General features: G+C 43.3%; 1 protein-coding gene across 4 annotated transcripts in view; it reads right to left on the reverse strand.

Moving 5' to 3' along the window:
* NRP1 (neuropilin 1) overlaps positions 1 to 22,438 on the reverse strand; it is a 114,917-nt gene extending 92,479 nt beyond the window's left edge. For 3 of the 4 annotated variants that reach the window (XM_068173335.1, XM_068173317.1, XM_068173309.1), the window contains exons 1-3: positions 22,279 to 22,438; positions 21,641 to 22,087; positions 18,209 to 18,383 (exon numbers count right to left, since the gene is read on the reverse strand). In XM_068173335.1, the coding sequence (XP_068029436.1) occupies positions 18,209 to 18,383; positions 21,641 to 21,707 (242 nt within the window). In that variant the 5' untranslated portion in view covers positions 21,708 to 22,087; positions 22,279 to 22,438. The remainder of the gene's footprint in view (positions 1 to 18,208; positions 18,384 to 21,640; positions 22,088 to 22,278) is intronic. The other variant, XM_068173327.1, reaches the window with a different exon arrangement.
* Between the last annotated feature and the right edge of the window lie 1,793 nt (positions 22,439 to 24,231).

Raw genomic sequence — 24,231 nt, forward strand, 5'->3', positions numbered from 1 at the left:
CATTAAGCCTGTGACACCACAAAAAATTTCAAAACACTAGCAACATTTTTTTTACCTCATTGACATGGGCAATACTGTACCAACCTTGGCAATCAGCTCTGTGTCTGCCATGACAGAAATGAATTCCAGCAGCTATCTAAGGCTGCCAGCTTTCCTGTCCACTTAGGGCAGCCATTTGTGAGGATTTTGGATGGAATTTATTTCACCTTATAATAGTTGTCTAAAACCCAGGGAGATACTCTGAGCTAGTTATCCCTTGATAGTCTGGGGAGAGAGATAAAGGCACCTGGAAAGAATGATTTATCCTGGTGATCAATCTTAAGGTGGGATTTATTTTTGCTCCATAAGCCACAGAAAAACCCCACATACCCAGCTAGAGGACACACACATTTTTTGGAAGATGAATTATGTGAAATTATGTGGGTTTTGATGCTTTTTCGCCATTTTTCTCATGATTATTTTTAAATGACACTTGCTTATCATTCCTGCTTATGCCTTGCACTTCCATCTACACAGCAACTCTGCAGCCAAATACCTTGTTTATTTCCTACCCATGTGCCAACACTGTTTTCTGCTATATGTTCCCTCTACAATGAAATTAATACTGGGCAGCACTCCTTTTGCCAGGAAAAAGCATCTTTGGCAGATCTCTGCTTCTCAGCTCTTTTAAAGGGCCTTATTAAGAGCAGTTTTGAATTGCCAGATGAAGAGAAAAAGTTGCAAAGGAACAACAGGTAAGATAGTTTCAGACATTAGCAGTGCTCTTCTGAAACCTAAGTTGTAAATGCAGTTATAAGTGTGGATAAAAAAGGTTTAACATTGGGGAAAGACAGGAAATTTAGCTTCTAAGTTTGGCTTATGGCTCTAATTTTCATGTGTGCCTCAGACAGTTACTAGACACCTGTGCTTGGGACTTGAAACTTGGCTGGTGTTGCATCCACGTGGCGTAAAATGGCATAATAGGACTTTGATCTAATGATATGACCTAATCTTGCAGGAAGGACAGCTCTGGACCTGACACTCCAGGTCTGGGTGAGCTAGCAATTTTTGTGGAGGAACGTGCAGCAAGATCGGAGAGTTCAAAAGTGAGGGTAGCTGCTCTCGTGGACAGAGCCAACAAAGGCAGACACTTGGCAAATACAACCAATTCCTGCCTCTCTTATCTTTGACATGCTGCCACAGCTCTCCAAACACCTTTCAAAGGAAACGTGCTGCAGTCGGGCCAAAGTAGCACTGTGTGCTTCCACTGGCTGGGACTCACTAGGGTGCTGAAGTGGTTGTGCACGTAAGCAGGGAGGATGTCAGGCATTCCCAGAGGAGCATGTCGTTTGCAGGCATCAAAGGAAGCTGAAACCCAGGAGTTGGCCCACAAACCATGTGTTCCTGCTGTTTGTGGCCTGCAAAATGCAGTGAAGCACTCACGGACAACTGAGGTACAGATGTGGGGGCTCTGGTACAAGAGACAAGACTCCAGAATCAGTCTAGGAGCTACAGAAATGTTTAAAGTCTGATTTAATGCAAATTGGATGTTGCTTGGCTGTTGCGTGTGATCAAAATGGGTCATCCTTGCCAAAGAAGGCAAATGCAATTCTGTCCAATAGCATCTAAGTGCTTCCTTTGCTAAGTGGAAACAATTGCTTCTCCTCACTTTGCAGACTCCTCTTGGTATTTCCTTAGGTGCCACTGACACAGTTCACAGATCAAGCATGCCAGTGCTGCTAATATTAAAGAAATAATGGGAACAAAATGTAGGAATGCTTTTTTTTTATTTCCCACAGCAAAATTTCAACTTATTCTACAAAGAAATATGCAATAATGTTACCATCTGTGTCGCTCTATTCAGGCCCTATCCACATTGCAGCTAGGAGAGTGTTCCCATGCTGAAACACTGCATCATTATTAGCAATTACCAACGTAGCTGTGTTATTAGCAATGGGACAGCTACAGCCAGTTTGTATCGTCTGTGCTGGTCTTATTTATTTTGGAGAAACAATGAACACAAAATGTCTCTGCAGGACACTGACATGGTGTGTAAAAAGGCAGATGTCTCTTGCAATCTTGGGGGTGGACAGGGAGGAGGTGTCCGAGGGAACTGCTCAGGCACTGAAAGATACTTTCATCAGTGTTTCCTTTGGAAAAGGCTGCTCAAAAAAATGCTAGGGGAAAGGTGGGAGGGAGGCAAAGAGGAGAGGGAAGGAGAGAGTCAAAAAAGCCAAAGATGAAAAGTATTTTTTTCACTGTAGTCAGCTCAGAAGCTTTTTTGACAGATAATTGCTAATTATTTGAGAGAGATGGGCACTTTTCTGCAGGTAACTGTCTCTCATGCCTTAAAACCCTGTAGAGCTAGTCTGGAATAGGCTTTAACACCTACTTTAAAAAAATCCTAAAGACAGCAGACAGCAAACGGTCTATTTAACACGTGGGAAAAGCAGATACACTGCAAGAAAATATTAATCTCTTTTAAAAAACAGATATTCAAGAGCATATTTTTAGAGTGTCTTTTAATTTAGACACCAATTCAGTTTGCTGGTTACTGGGTCAGGGTGCTTAATGGCTGCGTCAGACACGGGATGATGCATGAGTGAAGTTCTTGGCTCAATGGCGAGGGAATGAGATCTGCTCTAACGTCTGAGTGCACAGTTGTGACTGCTTCTCTTCAGAATTTGCCAAGAATGCACATTAAAAGAAGCTGCAGGGTAAAAAACTACAGCTGCCTGACAGACAGGCAGCAGCCTCATTTTGCACAACTCTTGTCTGTACTCTGCTGAAATAAAAACAACAGGCTGATTCATAACTTCTAAATTATCCATGTGAGAAAAGTGGATTTTCCCCTGCTATAATGAGAATATAGGAGCCTCCTTCCCCAGCACCATGCTGCGGCAATGGTCCACAATCTGCCCCCTCACTGCAGCTGGTCCAGACCGTACACACTACAACAGGCTTTAACAACTCATTTGCTAAAAGCTTTTCCATTGACTGTGCTTGATACAGTCCTTAAGAGAAAGCCTACTTTTGATCCTTTTCTCCAGACCTCAGTCTTGGTTCCAGATACTTTGGGAGGCTTTGCCATGAGTCCTGCCTGCCCTGAGCCTTAACACTGAGGTGTCCCATCTTCATGATCTTTCTTTAAAAGAAGTCTTTTCTGGGCTTAGCTGAGGGGATGGACCATGACCCAGCAGGGCCCTGCAACTGCTGTGCAGGGACATGCTTGTGGCTCTACCCCTCAGCACTCCTCCTAGGGAACGCTAACCCTACATGACACTTCTTTTCAATAAAAACATTTGATCTAAAATTTTAAAATTAATAACCAGAGCTAGTGGGAACACTAGTATTGACTTAAGCAGAAAGGCTGGGATAGTCAGTGAAATAAAGGTTCTGAAACACCATAATTAGATCTGTGTGTATATGGAAATAAACATTTGGTTTACATGGGTTGCTTCATTTTATCTTTTGCATTAAATGAAATGCAATTTCTTTGATTAGTAAGTTGAATGAGGTGACCTCCTAGTCCCTTCTAACCCAAATGCTCCTAGGATAGGGTGAAACAAATCCAGTACAACACAGTAAAAGTTTATTTTAATATAAGACTAATAATAAAAAAAAAATCAAATTGTAAAGACGTTTTGTCATTTTATCATCAAAATTCAAATTAAATTCATGACAAAAATTGAACCGAATGCTTCCCTTTTGCTTTGTGGGGGAAGAGAACTGGACAGTTGGAATTTAAGACATTCCAGAGTAAAACAATGGACTTTGCCAGGTTCATACAATACATGTTTACAATATAACTTCCTAATGTTATTTAAACTAATTTTTCCCTTCATAAAGATATTTCTTACAAAAGTCTTCAATTGATAGCAATTGTTGCAACTGTGTTGTGTTTTTCAGTGCAGTTCCCCCCCCAGTCAAAACCATCCAGTCATCTAAATAACACTTTCTCTGATGCTGAGATGGAACTCATCTGGAAAATTCTTGTAGTACTTTCCTGCCAAAAGCTATCTAAGATCATACCTTACTAAAAAAGCATTTTCCCTCTGGGTTCCTTAGTGGCAGTACAGCAAAAAAAGGTGTTCCTTGGGATGCAATAAATAAGCACGTGCATGTGTAGATGTGCAGATGTGTGAGATTTCCCCAGCACAGAAACATACAATTGAGGTTACAGCAGTGACAGTTCCATTATAAACCCATTTTCACATGTTTGGAGCTTTCTGAGCTGTATTATTTTGTCACAGAGGTTTACATTTGCCCCCTAGCTTATAGGTGATATTTTTTTGAAGTTTCACAAAGTCTATTAATCCATTTTTGAGTTACCAGAGGGTAAAGAAATGCTTTTCCCACCTCTTAGATTCTTGTAGCCCTGTTATGGCATTGATTTTTGCACAGAAGTCTCTGCAGAGTTTAATAGCAATCAACAGCCTCATATGCCTTAATGACTTCCTCTGTGCATTCAAAAAATGGCTAAACTTGACAAGTTGAAACCTTCCAAGGGGCCAGTGCTCACTGACTAATGGCTCCCAGGCCAGTTTGGGATTATTATTGTAAAGTAATAACAGAATAAAGACTCTAAGATTTCCTTGAGTTTATAAAAATATTTCAAAAATTAGTATTGTCTTCAGAACAGCCCCTGAGCTTAGAGCTATGCATCCACTTCTCAGCTTGTGCACATCAGATTAGACCCACTGCAGTTACCCCTGTAACTGCAGCAGGGAAGGATCCAAACCATTAAGGAAATTCAAAGTGGTCGGCCACAACTTCATTTACTTCAGAAACATTAGAAACATGCTGACAAAAAAATGGTACAGTTAAGTGCAGGATGGGTCCCTTAATGTCTGTGTTAGCTGCTTTGCACCATATTTTTGTGTAATATCTGAATGAGAACAATCCCCTGCAAACATAAGCCTGCACAACACATAAAAGAACACGGCATAGGCAAGTTTCTTCTGTGTCAGTGCACCTAATTTATCGAAAGCAGGACTGGCAGAGGACAGCTGTGGCACAGGGAAAGGATCCTGAAGCAGCCAGTGTGATCTTTCTACCAACCATGCCAGCAATTTGCAGATCAGGTTCTTTCTGAGCCAAAACTCATGTCCTGGTATTTAGTGGTTTTCAATCAAATTTTTTCTCATTGGTATAATCTGGCTTTGAAGCCAAGCAAATATAACGATTCGACTCCTAATGCTATTTCATGTGCTCTCAGAGAAAAGGATGGTAAAATCAGAGGTATTTTTTTTCTGGGATGAATTTTGATTTCTGCAAATTTTGATCATACAATGATCAAAAATAGATCATGGAGTGAAGAAACATAGACATGAAGCAAAATCAATATAAATTAACACTTCAATTTCCTTTTGGTTCTATTTTTCTTCTATAAATCTTCCCTTCAGTGGGAGTTTCCGGGCTATGACTGAGAACAGCAAAAGCATCAGGAAGTTGTGACTTTAGGAAGAATCTAACATTACCAGCTCTCTATTTTTAGCATGAGTAGCATGAAATTTGGTTGCATATTTTAAAGCTTCAGCTGTTGATATCATGGTATTGCCAAACTTCTCATTTAGGCAGAGGAAAGCACCCAAAATATACTTGATAAAAAATGAAACAGGAACCAGCAGTAATTTTTGAGATACAAGAATATTTAAAAAGTTTTGCAATTTTTTGAGGCTTGACTTATGATGTCCAAAATTTGGAGTGGACAAAACTGATAAAGGGAACTGCTGTGTTTTAATGAGGAGAGTCTGAGTTTTCACATCAGCTGTAGAGAGGAGATAGGGAAGGACAAGGCATCAGGTGGAACAAGCAAATCATAAACCAGCCTAAAATGTTCTGAAAGGAGGTTAAGAAACAAGGCAGATGACCGGCACAGTACCTCGTGCATTACATGTACTCTAACAGAAAATGGTTGTGGGGTGTTTTTTGGCTTTGTTTGTGATTGGTTGTTTTTTGATTTAAATTCATTATTGTTCCAGCAGTACAAATGCCCTTGAATAGTATGCATTGAAAGGAAAATTATGTCCAAACTGAGAAAAATCCTACAAGAGACACTGGCACCACTAAAGTGCTCTTCAAAAAAGGATTTTCTGGGGCCTAAAATAATTTTTTTCAGTCCAAGCAAGACTGGGGAGAAATTTTGTCGTTGAGTTGGAGGAAGTCAGAATTTCACCCCGTGTGCAAAAATGGGGAATGCACCCCCCACAGCAGACAGAAGAGGTCCAAAATCTTCTGTGTCATCTGCTTCCACCCAGTAACAGCTTTATAGAAGTAAGTTAAGAATGAATAACTTAACAGCTGCCCAAGGCAGCTCTAAAGTGCTGCTTTCCCGTGCTGCACATGAGAAGACAGCCATTAGTGCTGCTGCTGCGAGGTTCACTGCTCCTTGGGGGACTCTGCATTTGCAGAATGGCCTGGTTTGTACTGGCAATATGCACACATCTGAAATTGCTTGCATTTGGATGCTGTTTGCTGCACAGTTTTGACTTAGTGCCATGTCTGTTACAGATTCTCCTCATCACAGATAATGTGTCTCTTGTGAGCATGAGCCCTATGCTTTATTTTTGTTTGGATAACACTTTTCTCTGAACGTTAGAAGATTGCCACATGCATTTTTACATAGCAGTGTATTGTTAAAAAAAATTAACAGCTAGAAGATGAACAACACAAAACAATGGAAAATTACTATTATACTGCTCTACATTTCCACCAGCAGTCTCTAAGGGTTTGCAAACACTAATAAGCACGTCCTCAGATATTTGAAAACCAGAGAAATATTACTGTCTCTAAGGAAACAGAGGCACAAAGATGATTTTTGACTGTCCCAAGATCAAGCAGTAGGAGAGAGTTATCACTATAAAGAGTCACAGTAGCACAGCATCCAATCCTGTGCATTTCTTTAAAGATGTTAGTGGAAAGAGAGTTTTGTACACATACAGAATTACTTTTGTCTTTATTTCTTCTACTTTTAAGAAGCTCCTACCCATCTGGCCTAAGTATTAAAGTGCAATCCTGATGAATGGCAAAACTTTAACTGCCTTCACTCTGAGTTAACATTTGTTCAGCTACAATACTGACCTTTCTTCTGAGAATTTCTAGGGAGCTGTGGAAGTGTAGAGTCAGCTCGTCACTCAGCTGATATAAATCACTGGGGTTCTGCTAAGTTCAGTAGAATGATCTTTAAACAAATTAGCAATATAGTCCATGAAAAACAGCTTTCTTTCTTTACATATTTAAATCAAAATTACCTGGTGTCTCTCAGATGAGAAAGAGCTGAAGCTGGGATGTTGAAAGGAAGGATTTATTTTCTTTTCTATGCTAAGGATATGGGGACATGCAAAAGTTACCTAGTGATCAGATATTTATTTTCAGAGTACTCAGAGTTTGATTTCAGAGCATCAGATGACCTGTGGTTACACCTATGAGCATGTTTTTACTTTGTAATTTCAGGTATGGGGGAGGAACAACTAAGAAACTTGCATGCCACATAGAAGATCACAGGGTGAGAGTGTGCATATGGATAATTTCCATGGAGTAAGTCAGGTGCTTGAAGGTCATACCACAGTAATTTATGTAGCTGCCTAGTAACACAAGTTCAAAAAAAGCCTTCCTGGAAAGCATAAGTTACAGCAGGCAGAGGAACTGCTTAGCTGAGACACTTTGGCTAAGCTTTTGTTTGAAGACTAAAAGCTGGGAGAGAATGGATGTGTCAGGAAGGCCCTCAATATGCACAGCCACGTCTACATGGCAATTTGCAACTTGCAATCAGAAAGGCAATCCAATTAACTTTTGCTGACAAATGTAGCTAACAAAAGATCCCAAATCCTCCACTAGCCTTGGTGACTAGTTATGTCACACAGAAATAGGTTTGAACATTGTTTTTACATGCCCTATAGCTTCACCAGTTTAGAAACCTTTCTAGATAAAGCAGTGCAGTCTTTGCTGCAAACTGCTGACATTAGCAAGGTTTATTCTGCGAAAATACTGACATTAGAAACCTTTATACTAGATTATATGTATCCCCCAGTGCATGCTGAATTGCTTTAACTATACACAAACAAAATCTTAACTGAAATCATTAAATTGGTCCAAAAATCAGTGCATGAAGACTAGGCTTAGAAGACAAAGATTAAAATTCCAAGGAGTACATAGGTACAGTTATTAAAGAAGTGTAAAAATGTGCAAAGTATAAATGTAATAGCCAGTAGAAGGAGTCTAATTGGCAAATGTGAGACTGGTGCTTGGAGGTAAGTTTTAAATTTGGGGGAGAGCCATTTGTGTGGGAAAGGATGGTTTCTTGAATAATGACTTACTATAATGAGAAGAATGAGAAGCAATTTGGGCACTATTAGCTACACTGCTCAACAGTAATAAGGAGCTTGAAAATTATGTCAGAGAAATGAGATAAAGATGACTATTATGCTGTTGGAAGGCCATCATCTAGTGTAGCTGTGGAGAATAAATGAAAATGGAAACCAGTAAGGAACATAATACAATATACTTATGGTATTCTATGTTTGAGCTATTAGCAGGTGCAGTCTACTGGCATCAGTGGAGCTGTCTTCACTTGCTTCACAGCTCAATGTAGTCCTGTATCTATTTTATATATGTATATTTTATAGTCTTTGTGCTATAAGAATGCATTGGAAAACTTTTGAAATGCATTAGAGCATTAGACTATGTGGAGTGGTTAAAATGTGTACCTGATTTAACTGCTTGCCATCTGGAACACAAGGAGATGAACCTAAACTGTCTTCTGTAATGCATGTAAAGAAGTTTTGGATTTAGGCCCAGATATGAATATACAAATAGATAAAGTTTACAGAACTGTGACACAAAGTCCCAGGGGTTTTCTGGGAATGTCAAAAAACACTCAGCAATGAGAACACATGCCTTCCATGTTAATATATCTTATGTCTCTGTCTCCAAAAGAGATTATAGAGGTGACTTTGAAACATGAAAAAAAAAAAAAGAGTTTTCATTTAAGAGCTACCTTTGCATATTTTTCTAGACTTAGCTAAAGCTACTCAAATGAAGCGACAGCCTAGGATTTCCTCTAAGAAGGGCTTTTAGCATGAGGGATATAAGCCTCTCATTTTGCATCTGGCAAAGCGGTGTGATCACTATGGAAATAGGCAGTGTAGCCTGCATTTCAACATGGTGATCAAACTAAACCTTTTCTAAATTGCTGATCTGCTGTCCTTGTTACAGATGAATACATCAGAAGAAAGTCAGTAGAAGTTGTCTGGCTTAATGACCGATTGGCATAAGAAAGCAAATTTTGATTGTTACTCATGCACTTAGGAACTTGTTCCCCTAGTAAGACCCAAGAGCTGGAGAAGAACTAATAACCTATTCATGGTGATCTATGAAGTATGAGGCTGAATCTTCTACCGTACTGTAAATTACTCTGCAAATATCTGAAAACCACTGTTATAAAAAGCGATTATTAATTTGTGTAGTGCCAGAAATGTATGTCCTACTCATTAGCCCTTCTCAAGTGAGTCTGTGGTTTTAATTGACTTCAGTGTGACTGTTTATGTGAATGAGCAAAACTTTGGCTTTGAGGGAGCATTTCTCAAAGCTCGAGGCAGAATAATCACTCTGGTGTGAACAGACCACTAGTTTTCTCTTGGTTACCAACTTTCAATTTAATACAGTGTTGTAAGAAAAAAAAAAAAAAAAAAAAAAAAAGAAAAAAAAGAAAAGGAAAAGGAAAAGGACTACCAGTATATTTTTTTTTCAAAGAATGGCATGGCCCCAGTGCAGGGCTGAGATGTGAGCTCAGTCTTGCCCCACCTGCAGTGGGGTGCTCCAGTTCCACTCCCACACCACAGCTCTGATGGGCTCTGTCTTCACGTGGGGACACAGAGCAGCCCAGAGCACAAATGTGCAACAGGGCCCCAGTGCTGGGAGCATAGGGAAGGGATTAAGCCAGGCTCTCACTCAGCGTGAGGCTCAGCCCATCTGTATTTAGGGGAGGCATGGGACGTGTGGCCACTGCAACTCCACATCAGTGTGGAAGGCAGCAGATAACTGGCCAGTTTCTCCTGAACAACAGCTGGTTATTGCGCTTCTGGGTTGTGCATAGTTTCTTCTGTCACAGAAGAAATTGTCACATTAAATGTGTGTCTCTTGCACATATGGAGATACTTTCTCAATGGTCCTTTTGAGCCATCTAAATTCTTCATTTTGTAGCATTACATATAATACTTGTAATGATATTAACCTTAAAGATAAATCTAAATATGCAAAATCTGATCATGTTTAAATAAATTATTATAAAGTTCACGCAGTTTCACAGTACCTTATGAATGAGAAACAATCAGAAATTCGATTTCTGAGGTTATACTTTTATAAACCTTTGATACTGTCCATGAAAATCAATTTCCTCCATGGAAGTTTAGGACTTGGGAAGGGGGTTATTCTCACATTTTTGTGAAATCCTACAGAAAAGCAAATGACCTATGCTCCCAAAAAGTTGGCAGGTGACTTATTAAACTTCTCTCAAATCTCCTTCAGGAAGTTAATTAAAAGTCTATTTGGAAGTGGCCAGGTGCTTGCTTCCCACAGTGCAAGAGGGAAATCTGTCACCCTGTTTAAAAAATTGTTTGGTTACTCAGGATAAAGAAATAATCATTATACCAAGCTGTGTGGTTTTATGATGGAAAACTGTGGCTTGGTGAGAAAAGTACCAAGGTCAATGCAATGAAAAACCCACAGTGAACTCAGACATGATTTCCAAAGTCAGTGGTGGACTGAGGCCAGGAGAACAAAGTGCTTCCTGTGGTTCACTTGAAAACAATTTTTAAGATTATGGATAAAAATAACTCTCTAGCTTGAGAGAGTTATTAGCTTGAAAAAAATATCATTAGAAAGTATTTTTTAGATGTTTTATAAGGATTGCTAAGGCTGACAAAATTACCTTGTTTAACACTGGGTCCTGTCCTAAAATACTACGGCCAAGTCAACTAACAGGAGAATCGTAGGGCTAAGCCTTTTTCATTCTTTATTCTGCCAAACCACTGCCTCTTGCAATCAGGATTGATTACAAACACCCAATTAAGAGGCATTTGGAACATGATCTGAACACTAATCCTGTCTCTTTTTCTCTTTATACCTAATTATCAGCCTTAAGATGGGTATTAGCTCTTTAATGAGTACATTTACTTTAGGAACTTCTACATAAACTAAGAAATCTATAACATATACATAAATACATGCATATATGCACAGCCCTAAAGAGGTGCACATTAAATTTGCCTATATCCAAGCATTTTGGTATGATATATAAGCCTAGACATATACATATGAGTGCATGTATATCCAGTTTACAAACATAATTTCATTCTTTGGAAATACTGCAAAAGAAAATAATTTAATTTGGTTTTGCATTAGCTGTAAAAAGATCTCTATATCATAATTATCAAATTATGATCCAATGTTATAGCTTTCAATAAACTATAATTAAGAAACTAACAGAAACAAGCACATAGGTTTTTGTTTCAATTAGATTAGCACAGGATAAGAGGGTGGAGAGAAGAGCAGTGTGGGGTTGACTGAAAACATATTGAGAGTTTCATGGGGCTAATTCCAATAACTCTGGGTTTCAATTTAGAAAGGACTTAGACCTTTGTTCTGAAATTGTTTATCTCTGTTCACAGAAAGGATGAAGGATTAGGCTTAAGGGAATCCACATTTGACCCTCAAATTTTTCCTGTCTGAAGGGCATCTGGTTGTAGCACATCTAGACAGAATTCTCTTCACAGTTAAGTGTTCAGAGTAATAGAAACATCCATATATGACTGGTTTTATAGTTTTAAGGTGCTGCTGTACCAAGACCCAAGTCAAGACTTTGCTGTGACAGGGGATGCACCCATACACAGAGTGCAACACCAGGCTCTGCATCCCATCTCTCAGCCCTGACACAGTCCTGCACAGACTCTCTAGCTATGACCAGACAGTTTGGTCATGGATTTCCTAATACCTTTTCCTGAGAAAATTCAAACTCAAACGACTACTCTAAAAGAACGAATTGTTAAACAGTTTGACAATAGTTAACTCTTTCACATTAGTTAACTGCTTGGATGAAAACCAAAGGAATTGTTTCATTACTGTGTATAATCAGAAAATATAATTTGCAACTTCTTTTAACCCTCATTTGGTTCCTACAATAAAATAACAGCATCTTTATCTTTAAATACTTGCATCTGTGTGTGCAAATACATGTTTCCACATGTTTCTTGTGGCAAAGAGACATTTTATATACTTTCATAATGCAAAATCTTCAAGTTAAAGAAAAAATTTTGGGGTACAATTGTTTTCTGCTTCCTTGATCATGCACAGGGTCTGAGCTGATTCCTTTCCTTGACAGGAAACTTTTCTGCAGCCATATGGAGGGTACCAAACAGCAGAGGTCTCCAGAAGGGCTGTCTGAGTCTAGCTGAGTGCTCCCTGAGAAAGCTTTCCATGTGCTTAATACATATAGCAGAGAAACGCCCTCAAAGCACACCCAGAAACATGAGATACCACATGGCCCCCAATATACTGCAACAACTCATCTCAAGCCAAAACCACTTGTTTCTTGTTTTAGGAATAGAACGAAGGATGGCCCCCTTCATCCCCTTAGTATTTCCCATTATCTCTTGGTAACCCCAAACAGCTGTTGAGGGACAGACTTTTTGAGGGAGACAAGAAGGCTAAGATGCTGCCTCTTCAGCCCAGGTATGGCCTTCCCAGTGTGTCAGTGCCCACATCCCACTCCAGCTTTGATGGAGACATGTCCAGGTCACTGCCCACCTCTGCCCGGGCAGCGCAGCCCACGGTGGGTGACTCCACATCTGTGGGCTGGGTGGATTAGTGAATCCAGTCCAGAGCAAGCAGGGGAGTGTGGGCATCCTTCCAGCTGCCCTCAGCAGTGAGGAGGGGGCATTCCCATGTCTCCTGGATACCTTGTCCTGCTGAAATCCACTAAAAGGCCAGTGCTGATGCTAGCTGATGGGGCCAAGCCAGTCAAGCCATATTTCTGTTGGAAAGCTCAGAGGCCTTGGCTCCTTCAGACCTCTCTGCCAGTGGAGGGCAAACACAACCCCTGCCTTCCACAGACCTGAGCAACTCTGTTCCTGTGCTGCTCACCCTGCTTCGTCAGCTGCAGGCACTCTCTGCCTGCCCAGCCCCATGGTGGCCGGGCAGAGGGAATTAGGAAGCTCTGACTGACATTTGCTATCCAAACAGCTGATCCACTCATTAACCATCCCACGGGGCCTGCGCTGAACCCTTCCCCACAGTCATCACGAATGATGGGAGACAGCTCTGCGGGAGTGGAGGGCAAAGTTCCCACTGCTTCCATGGGCAGTGGGGCTGCACTGAGCCCAGAACGCCTTGGGGCAGTTTGTGGGAGCAGCTCAGGGTGCAGGCAGCCTGTCCAGGCTCCAGGTGCCCCTGGGGCAGTCAAGAAGCAGCTGTTGTGTGCAGCTGATGGCAGAAGCCTTCTGACAGGCTCAGTGGGCAGCCCAGCAGGATGGCTCATGGGTGGTTCTGCAGCTGGGCAGCACTGACATGGGCACCCTTACTCCATCGGCTCAGCCCAAAGGGCTTGAACCGGCCCTGCACAAAAGGAACAAACGCGAGGCACAAGGCCTGCAGAAAGCACACCTCTCTGCATGGAAGAATAGGAACCAGGATTTAGACAAAAGCAAATGAAAGCTTGAACTATGCAGAAACTAAAAGAAGGCTGAGCCGTGACTTCACTTGCTCCTGTTTATTTTACCAGCCTGAGTTTATTATACCTACAGATTTGTAGCATAAATCCATTGACATTATTTAGAAGTAAAATGGATGAATGAATTTCTAACATCATTACGGTCTATGGGAGTTATATGGAGCTATACTTTCACTCTGTAGGTCTGATACCTTTGCTTTCTTCCTTACCCAAGGATCTGGAGGAGGCATTTTCTTCTATATAAACAAACATAGATTTTTTTTCTCTATATTCTATAACTGACCACAATTTCTATACAGCTCTGCTCTCATTCATGTAACTAATCCCTAGTAAATGCAACATGAAGAATAATTATCTCTCCTGTAACTCTCTCCTATAACTTGAATGTTTCCAAAATGGGTCATTTTTCCATCCTGAGAGATTTGACAGCACTGTTGTATATAATCCACAAGTGTTAAGCAAGAATGATATTTATTTACCACATCTATAAATGATGGCCATTACAATAATAGTGCTGTGTGGCATATCTATGAAAACCTTGTAAAACAATACAGTCAAGTCTGGCAACAAAGTTAATAATTTGTCAGTAAGAAAACCACTGTTGGGCTTTTTCTACCCAACCCTCCACCTTTCTTAAGCCTTTTTCTTCTGAAGCTTCACATTCATTTTCTTAATGTTTTTAACCTAGTGTCTGTGAAATTTTTATTGCTCCCTAGATAATGACATCTGATCTGAATGTAACCACACACCTCTTTGCTCAGCAACATTTGTCACAAGCCATTATAAATTATCATGCTGATAGTGTGCATTGCTGGGAAACCGGAAAAGTTCCATAAATTCAAAGTACTGTATCAGTGACATTCTTGTTTATTATCTAGGTATAAAGTTTTACTGGATTCAAGATGGCTACATTTACACAGTAGGATACTTCAGCAACACGAGACTTGTACAGCCTGCACTAAGTGCTGAAAAGCATTTACCACATGCAACAAACACTGGAGCATTTTAACTAATAAGTGGCCATATGTTTTGTCTCTTCTGTTCATTTTAACCATGTTCCTGACTCCAAGAATGCATGCTTATTATTGGGACTTGCTTGAGAAAAGGCAAAATGGCAAAAAAAACCGTAATTTTCTCTTAATGTACAACCATAATTTCTGTTTCTTGGCTTCCTGAAGAGGAGGCATAACACTCATTAGAGTTAAATGTTAAAAAGACACTGTGAATTTTTTCATTATATATGTCCTTGATAACAATCTGTGGTCGACACGTTTGTGTACTTCCTGTTGAAAACCAGTATTTCCATAATGCTGGTACAGTAGTCCTGTCTAGAAGATTCTTTATTAGATGAACCTAGCTTGTGTGAACATATTTTTAATTATTTGCGTATCTTTATTCTTCAAAACTGTGAAAGTTGAGTCCTTTGGAATGCCTCCAGAGAAAAAGGAATTTTCACCATGTTTACTTGAAATTTAAAACAACTCAAATGGTTCTGATTGTCAGAAAAACATACATATATGAATTTTATTAGCAGTCATTTGAGAAATACTTATTCATTAAAGCATAGCATAATAAGTAGGTAAATCAAGGGCATATTCTTAAATTAATTCCAAACCCTAACATACAAAGAGACTAACTGGAAACAGCTTCAGTAACAGCTAGTGCTTAAATGTGCTGCTTTTGATTCTCCCCAGAGAATCAACCTTTCATCAGTTTTACATTTCAATACATCTAGCCCTCTATATAGAGCAACATTTTTTAAAGTTAGGTAAAGCCTCTTGATTTTCTTGTTGGGACTATGGAATAAGAAGGTAACCTTTCCAAAGTCAAAATGTTTCCCTTCCTGGGCTCAGGGGGTCTCTGTTATTAAAGTTGTTTTCAATGCTAACTAAGGTCCAAGTTGCAATGAACAGCATTATAAAGAGGATTTTGGGAGCTAGGCCAACAAGCTAATCTTCTCTAGTCTACTCTAATTGTATGGGACATTTTTTGTTCCCAGACATGAATTCCCTTATCTCTCATTTTCTATCTGCATTTCATATTTAAGTGGTTATTAATTTCCAGTGCTAAACCTTTCAATAAACTAGACTGTAACCTAAATTACACATTTCTAGATTGCAAACTGGGTTTCTAATAAGCTAAGCATATTAGAGAAACAAAATGTACTTAGCTGGAAAACACAAAAATCTTGTGATACATTTATTGCATTAGTCGCCTGTTGTATTCAATATTCAGTACAAGGAATGTGAATTTTGTAAGTAGATGCTGAAATTTCAGACCACGGAAATTGTTGACAAACTCCTGTTGCTGAAATAATTGTTCTGGTCCTAAGGGGGTTTTTTTTGTTGCTGTTCTTGTTGTTGTTGGGTTTTTCCACCACAAATACAATCGCTCTCAAGTTAAAAAGAACAATTTTCAATATAAATGAAATAGCAGCTGAGTAATTTAGCACAGCCTAGAAAATTAGCATTTCAGCACAGACAAAATAATGGTAAAGTCATCACTATCATACACTGCAAACACAATGCAAACAACCCTGTTGAGGGACTTCCTTCCACCCACTACCATCTCATTACTGCTTTGGGCTCCATTTCAGGGGCAGAAATAATGCAGCAGAGAGTGGACAATGAACACTGAGAAGGAAGCAACAGAGGGAGGGAGTCAGTCCTTCCCCTGGACCCAGTTCAGCTCAGTCTAGCACTGTTTAGCACAACACTGTGCCACAAAGATTACTTGTTCTTCAAATAATTGTAAGCTGCACACCATTTTACTACTGCCAAAGACCATGTTGGTTTTACAGAGTTGGAAAAACATGCATTCTAGCAAGGGAGAAAAAAGATTTGATGCTGAAATATGCTTGATTCAATTTCCTAATTTCTCTCTAAGAGGCAAAGAGTGACAAATATTTTAAAGCATTAGCAGCATTCCACAGAATGAAAGCAAAACCTGTATCAAGAAGACACAGAGAAGTGAACCATTGCCTGAGTACAAGACATTAAAAATTAAAGAATGGGAAGTCAGCGTGTGAACATATGGTGTGAATATGAGCTGCAGCTCCAACACCACAGTAAAATCTCATTTTCACAAAGTTTAGTTTTATGAGCACAGGGTTTTCCTGCATTATCACTCAACTATGGCACTGAAATGCTGATCTATAAGTATAAAATACCACAAAAAAGTAACTAAGTACCACAACACATCATTAAAAACTTCAAGAGAAAATAATAATTGTGATCTAAGTAATCAATTTATTAAGTAATAGGACAAAGACATGCATAGTAAAAATTAAGTGCTTGAATACAGTTGCTCTCTTTCCCTAAGTCCAACATTCTCATCTCATGGTCTATCACAACCACTCCTGATAAACTGAGCATCATTTTATGGGACCAAATCCTGTATACTACCGTGAAATACCAAACACCACTGGCTATTGAGTTTAATCTTTCTGACATGCAGAGAAAATCTTGACTGGTAGCATTAATCAATTGCAACTCTCTTGCAGTTATCAGTAGGGGATAAAAAATTACGATACACAAGAAATACTTAAATAACTATGATACTCCAGAAATATTTAAATAATGAATCACTAAAATATTTTCCTCGTGCAACAAGCTGGCTGAATTCAGAGGGCATGTTGAAGAGGGGAATGATCTGACCATATGTTGCCTTGTGCAAGCTGTGAGATTTACAGATTTGGGGAAAAGTGGAGAACAGCTTCTGGGAGGTTCCGATTCTCCTTCTCACTTTTGGAACGGGCGGTCAAAGGGAATGCAAGGACAGGGGACAAAGGGAGCTCAGCTCTCTCTCCTCTCAGGGCACTACAGGAGAGCAGGAGGAGGGGAAAGAAAAGCTACTGGCTATAAATCAGCAGGAAAAGGAGAAAGAAGGAAATACGACTATCAGTTAGCTCTCCAGTCCACTGCCCCTCGAAGGGTGAGGGTAAATGCCAGACTAACTCTGCGTTAAGATTTGCCAATTTATAAATGGCCTGTCTCTTCCATGGGCTGTTTGTAGTCGTGGGGGCACAAAAGGAAAAGGAGCTCCATTTTCAAACTCAAACTCAAGCAAGAGACTTACAAAAGCAAGCGGGCCAGCAAACGGTGCCTCACCACCACCGCACCCCCACTCCGCGCATCACCACCGCGCCCCGCTCGCAGCGCACCGGGCGGGCGCAGCTCAGACGCAGCGTACAACCTCAGAAAGCTGTGAAGACATTTTAAAGACGCACACACACACGGGCACACACACACGGGCACACACACACGGGCACACACACACGGGCACACACACGCAGCTCCCTCCCCCGCTCGCCCGGCCCGGAGCTGCCCGCGGAGCTGCCCGCGGAGCTGCCCGCGGAGCTGCCCGCGGAGCTGCCCGCGGAGCTGCCCGCGGAGCTGCCCGCGGAGCTGCCCGCGGAGCTGCCCGCGGAGCTGCCCGCGGCGGCCGGCAGGTGTCGCCGTGGCGCTCCGCAGCGCTCGCTCGCTCGCTCGCTCGCTCACTCACTTGCAGTCGCGGTCCTCCAGGTCGAAGTGCGGGTTGAAGTTGATCATGATGCGCTGGTAGGGCTCCGGCGCCTGGATCAGCCACTCGCACTTCTGGCTGGGGTGGTAGGACTGCGGGTAGCCGGGAGACGTCAGGTACCCGGGGCTTAAAATTTTGATCGTGTCGCCACATTTGTCTGCGGGGGAAGCGAACACACGGGCTGGTCTAAGTGCCCCCGGCAAGAATCCGGGCGCGGCCCGCAGCAGCGGACCCGGCAGACTGCCGTGGGAATGCTGCGGGCCCGCAGCCTTCTTCAGGCTAACTTAGCATCCTTCTGCTTTTAAAGGCATCTGGGCTACTTTCTGCCGGAGGGAAGAGGACTCCCTCTCCGTCCCTCACTCCTTAAATTCAGTGGCTGGACAGGCAGCAGATTGCAGAAGACATCCCAATTTATAAACAGTATCCTTTTAAAAAGCCCTCCACTCCAACAGTACGCCTTACAGTGTTAAGGCCTTGCATTCTCCTAACAGAGTTAATGTTGTCTGAGAAAGGTACATGGGACAAAATTAACTCCAAAAACTATACTCTTCTTAAGTACAAAGTTCCAAGAAAAGCTAGTAGATGTTAAGAGATGCCATTTGACCCCTGCCCAGCTATGGGATAAGTCTGGTCTGTGTCACCAACCACTGGGATTGTATTGGTGGATCCAAGCGCATTCACTGGACACCCTCCCTTTGTTTTATCAGTCCATAAATCTAGGCAGGTTGAAACTATCTGTGCTCTTCAAACCCAGGATAGAAGAGAACAAAGTAGCTCTAGTGAAGCAGAAATCATCCGCTATTTACTCTTTCAAGGACGTTTGCTCATGCTTGGAGACTGGATGAAAGTAATGGAGCAGAACAACCTCCCTTCCTCTTCCCTTCATTCCTTCCTCCCCTGAACAACAACAAAGATTTATTTTTAATAGCAAAATAGTTGCAAAAGTTTCCAGAATCACAAAGTGTGATGGTGAAATGTGGTATGCTGCATCTTCTCCTTTGGTCATCATTGTCAGGGTTGCATTTTAAGGTTTATAGGAAAAAAGAAAGGGACAAAAAAATCCAACCTACACAGTCACTCACTTCACTGTCCAGTGCAGGTTTGTGTTATGACTTTTTTTACTACTATGGATTTCTTTCTGTGGACCTTTAGGTAGGAAAAACTTTTTCCAAGTGTTGGTTGTTTAATTTTGAGCAATAAAACATGACAGTAAACTATGGAAAGAAAGAATGTCCCCACTAAAGCAAGACTATATATCACTACATCTCAATAATGGTATTTACAGGCTGCAGAGCTCTCTCTAATACATTCCCTGTGAAAGCAAAATGGCAATCCTTGCTCTCAGCATGAATTTATAAATATACAGGATTTTATTGTAGGAAAAAACAGGTCAAATGGAAATGAATGAGGAAGCGCACATCAAAAATGCATAAAGCAACACTCTTTATAGAAATTAATTGCCATAAATTAGGAGGGAAGGGGTTGATAGGTACTCAGATGTATGGTCAAAACCCAGATACTGCCAAGCATGTCACTGGGAAAGGCTATCTTATTATATTTCTGCTGTTCCTTTGCAAACGGGCTGTTTTCCCCTGACCAGAACAAAAGGCATTGGTGCTTAAAGCTCAAAAGCTGTCACTGGTGATCTTGCTAATCCGCTGTCTGGGGCTCTCAGGGAATCTTGCCTTTTCCTCCCTGTGTAAGCATACTCAGAAAGTGATCTTGTCTCATTAAGCCCACTCCAGCCCTGCAAACATCATGGCAGGGTCTGGCATCTGTTAAATGCCTGAAATAAAGCAGTGCTGCTTCTAGTCACTTGACAGAGTCACTTCAGAGGACGCTGAGGTGGACTCACTACCACCAGCGCTCCTTAATCTGCGACTTCTGGGAAAGTGACAGTGTAATAAGATAATGCGGTCTGCTAGACTCCTTGGCTCTGTGCAATCTCTCTCACACTTGATTAAGAAGAGCAGTTTCTAATGACTTTGGACCATTAGTTCCAAACAAGGTTAATGAATTAATTTAGTGGACACTAATAGTGCATGTAGGTGAAGGTGGCATTAGTAGGTCTGGTAGGTTGTAGAGGAGGTTAATGGCCTTGGTGACTCCAGCAGGACCACTCCAGCATTAACCACTCGTGGTGGAGGCTTCTGCCCAGCAACTCGCTCTCCTCCTCTTCACAGGGAGAAATGATCAACAAGAGCATGGGGGTGGCCCCCTTCCGTCCCTCAGAGGTACAGGGTGGCAGTATGGGTCTATGTGGGAGGCAGCTGCCCACACCCTGAGCTGGGCTGGGGGGACGAGCAAAGTGCACCTCTCGGAGCATCCCCACACCAGGCTTGGTGCACCCCTCTAGCACCTTTGCTCCTGTGCCACAGCACTGGAGGAGGAAGCTCATCCTGATTAAACTAAGCAGCCTCCTCAAAACATATTGGGAAAGAGATTAACTTCCATCATAAAACATGTGATTTTAATACTCTTGCTTGACACTCCACTTGCAGTCCCTTATTAAAACAATATACCAATGTAAGTGGAGTATGCTCTCTTCTTTTAATTACTCTGATTGAAACGCAGTCAGGCAAAAGTAAATATTTGATAATTAGCTAATAATAATTGCTCAGGATTTGTCAGGAAAGGAAGATTCACATGAACTGTTTCATGTGCAAGAGCTAAACGTCAAGCAGTCCCACAATTAGACCATCTTTAAAAATGCATCATGCAGTGGAATATTCACAGTGCCCTGGCATTGTTCGGGGAAGGAGGAGCACGCTGCTTTTAATTAGTTGTGTTTTCAAGGGTTGCCTGACAGTAAACTAGCCACATCATTCATTTGTTATGGGATTTCTTCTCTTGGAAGGGAGTCTCGAGCCTCCACAGAGAAGCTCAGCTCCTCTCTTGGCACAGTGTAAGTTGCATGTAAACTGCAGACTTGGGAAAGGGGTACTCTAGAGAGTTCTCTGTGTGAAGACTATTCGCAGGTACACACACAGCTAGCAGGAGGCATGATCTAAAATTTTATGCTTTGGAAAAAAGAAAGGGCGGGCGAGGAAGAGAGCCTTCCCTTTAAAGTGTTCATTATCTTTCAGATATCGAAGGAGAGACGTTTAATTGCCTATGGGACGGGACATTATTAAGATAATTGGCTGTCCTGATCTAGGGAGAATGAGCAGCCTGCTTTATACAATAACCTAAAAAAGCAGAAAATAAAGTCGGAAAGCAAAGTCAGGGAGGGCGACCCTCAGACGAGGACTGCGCCGCATCCCTCCTCCTGCAGAAAGTTCCCCCCAGCCGGGTTTATGTTGGTGCCGGTCCCACGGCCCGCCGGGCACCACCGCCCGCCCCCCGCGCCGGCAGCCCCGGAGCCCGGCCCCGCAGCTGCCCGAGCTGAGACCCGACGTCCGCCGTGACACTCACCGCTCCGCAGAGCCCTGGCGAGGGTGAAGGTGAGGGCTGCACAGTGTAGGAGAAGTCCCCAATCCATTTTCCCTTCCGACAGCAGGGAAAGGAGGAAAAAAAATAAAAATGCCTTCCACGCACAACTCTTCCTTAAATCCTCCAGCCGGAGTGAGGAGCAGAAAGCACGGTCCGCAGGGGCAGTCTCGGGGACAGAAGGAGGCTGGCTTCTCTCTGTGCCTCAAGCCGCCCGCATCCTGTCATTTAGCTCCGGCTCCCTCTCCCTTTCCCCACACTTGTTCCTTCTCCAGGCGCCGCTGCCCCTGCCATTCCCAGCGAGACTAGAAAGCCAAATAAAAACGAAGGGAAAAATAACAAAAACAAAACCCAACAAACACACAAACAAGACAGATAAAAAATACTGGCGGCTGCCGACACCTCGGGAGAGCTCTGCTGGGCGAGGGTGCTCTGCGGAGGGGATATAAAGAAGGGAAAGCGGCCGTGAGCGGGGACCAGCCCCGCTGGAGTTTGGCAAACTGCTTCCCCCCTGTCCGCCCCGCTCTCCAGCGGCCGCGGCTCCCGCGGGGCCGGAGCCCTGGAGCCCCGGGGCGGCGGTGCCCGGCGGTGCCCGGCGGTGCCCGGCGGTGCCCCGCACTCACCTGCCCCGGCGGGAGGCGAGCGAGCGAGCGCGCTGCCGCAGCAGGGACTGCCGGCCGGCCGGGGAAGTGGGAAGCGCCCGGGCGGCTCCTGCTCGCAGCCTGAGGAAGAGGAGCGCAACTCAGCGGCAATAAGAGAGGCCGAGGAACCGCCGTCTCCCAAGCCCCAGTCCCCTCCCCCTCCCCGCCCTCCTCCTTCTCCTCCTCCTCCTCCTCCTTCTCAGCCCCCCAAGACATCGGCAGCGCGGAAGAACGAACAAACAAACACGGCAAGCCCCAGCTCTGGCACTCAGCCGAGGCGGGGACTGGCGAGGGGGAACGCGAGGAGCAGAGGGGGGGCGAGAGGCGGCGGCCCCCGCCACGGCAGGTAGAGCCGATGCGGGCGGCGGCACCACCTGCGCCCGCCGCCCCGCGGGCTCGGCCCGGCCCTGCCCTGCCCTGCCATGTCCTGCTGTGCCCTGCCGCCCCGGCCCCACACACAGACACGCACTCACACACTCACACACCCATCCCTGCCCACCTCCCGGCTCGCTCGCCTCGGGTACCCCGTGGGAACCCTGCCCCGTCCCTTCCCGGGCCATCCCCTCTGCCGCCCTTCCTCCTCCGCCACCTTCTTCCCCTTCCAACACTTTTTTTTTTTTTTTTTTTTTTTTTTTTTTTTTTTTTTTTTTTTGTTTCGTGCGAGAGTACGTGTCCCTCGAAGTCCCTGCCGTTTCCCCAGTGGGCCACCACCGTCCCTTCTTGTCCTAGGGGAAGCAGGCTGTGCTGATGTGGGGTGAGCTGCCAGGACCCCCCAGGTGCCAGGCTCATCTGGCCACTGCATAGCTGCATCTCGGGGGGAGACCTCCCTGTATGCCCCTCCCTTCCCACCCTTTTCCCACCTCCCTTCAGCAAATGACTTTGCTGTCATTCCCGTCTCTCTCAGCTCCCGTTGCAGCTTTGCCCCTCTCAGTCTGTCTGTCTCTCATGAAGCCTCTTGAGGGGCTGAGGAGCTGCTGGGATCCCCCAGGGCCGGCTCTGCTCCCGAAGGAGGCTGTGCAGCATGAAATCCCCACTGGGGAGTGTGTGTCTCCTCCTGAGCATTCTCCCCACCACCACTGGCACCAGAGGAGTGGAACAAAGCGGGGACATACCGGGCTCTGAATCCTGCTGCTTTGGCTGCACGGTCTGGTGCTCACCACCTACGGGCCCTGTCTCTTCCTTGCGCTATTGCTCTGCCTTACAGGCTGTCCCTGCACCGGGGGAGTGATCACCTTGCTGAACCCAACTGCTTCTTTTATGTGGAATACTTTGTACATCCTCTATGTGAGGACAATCCAGTCACTGGGGTAGGGGTTACAGGAAGAGCTCCAAGGCTGAAAGCTGAAACACAGTGTGAAATGGTCCCCGAAGATGGGTGTGTGCTAGGAAAATTACCTGCAGCCAGTGGTGGATGTCAGCCACTGTCATGTCCCAGGGCAGTTTGAAAACAATTTGTTACTGGGGCACAGTCAAGACAAACTTTGTTAATGCTTCATCAGGAAAAAGGCCTGATAGAAGACCTATTCCATAAGGAGTTTTTCTGAAGGGTGCAGTGGCAAAAGAGCTGGATTTTACTGAGGACAGGGTCATCCTCCAAGTGTAGCCATGGCAGTAAACCCCTGTCCACTCTGAAGATATAGCCCTGCTTGAAATAGTTTTCAAACACAGTTGTCAGTCTGCAGCCACACAGATTAACTACAAATGTGTTACATCTGTGTACAGAAATCATACACAAATCCAACCTCCTCCATCCCTTTGTCTCTAGCTCTGAGTCTGAGATTTCTACTCTCACTCTCTCTTGCTGCCCTTTTGAAGCCCTGAGTTTAAGGTCAGCTGAAGTCTGGAGATTAAGTCTGTAGGAAATCTGTCTGCTGGTTTCATACTGCACACTCTCTCACCACTACTTTCTGAGTGTTTTCCAGACATTCCCCTTCT

This window comes from Anomalospiza imberbis, chromosome 1 (assembly GCF_031753505.1).
Source record: "Anomalospiza imberbis isolate Cuckoo-Finch-1a 21T00152 chromosome 1, ASM3175350v1, whole genome shotgun sequence".
Taxonomy (NCBI): Eukaryota; Metazoa; Chordata; class Aves; order Passeriformes; family Viduidae; genus Anomalospiza; species Anomalospiza imberbis.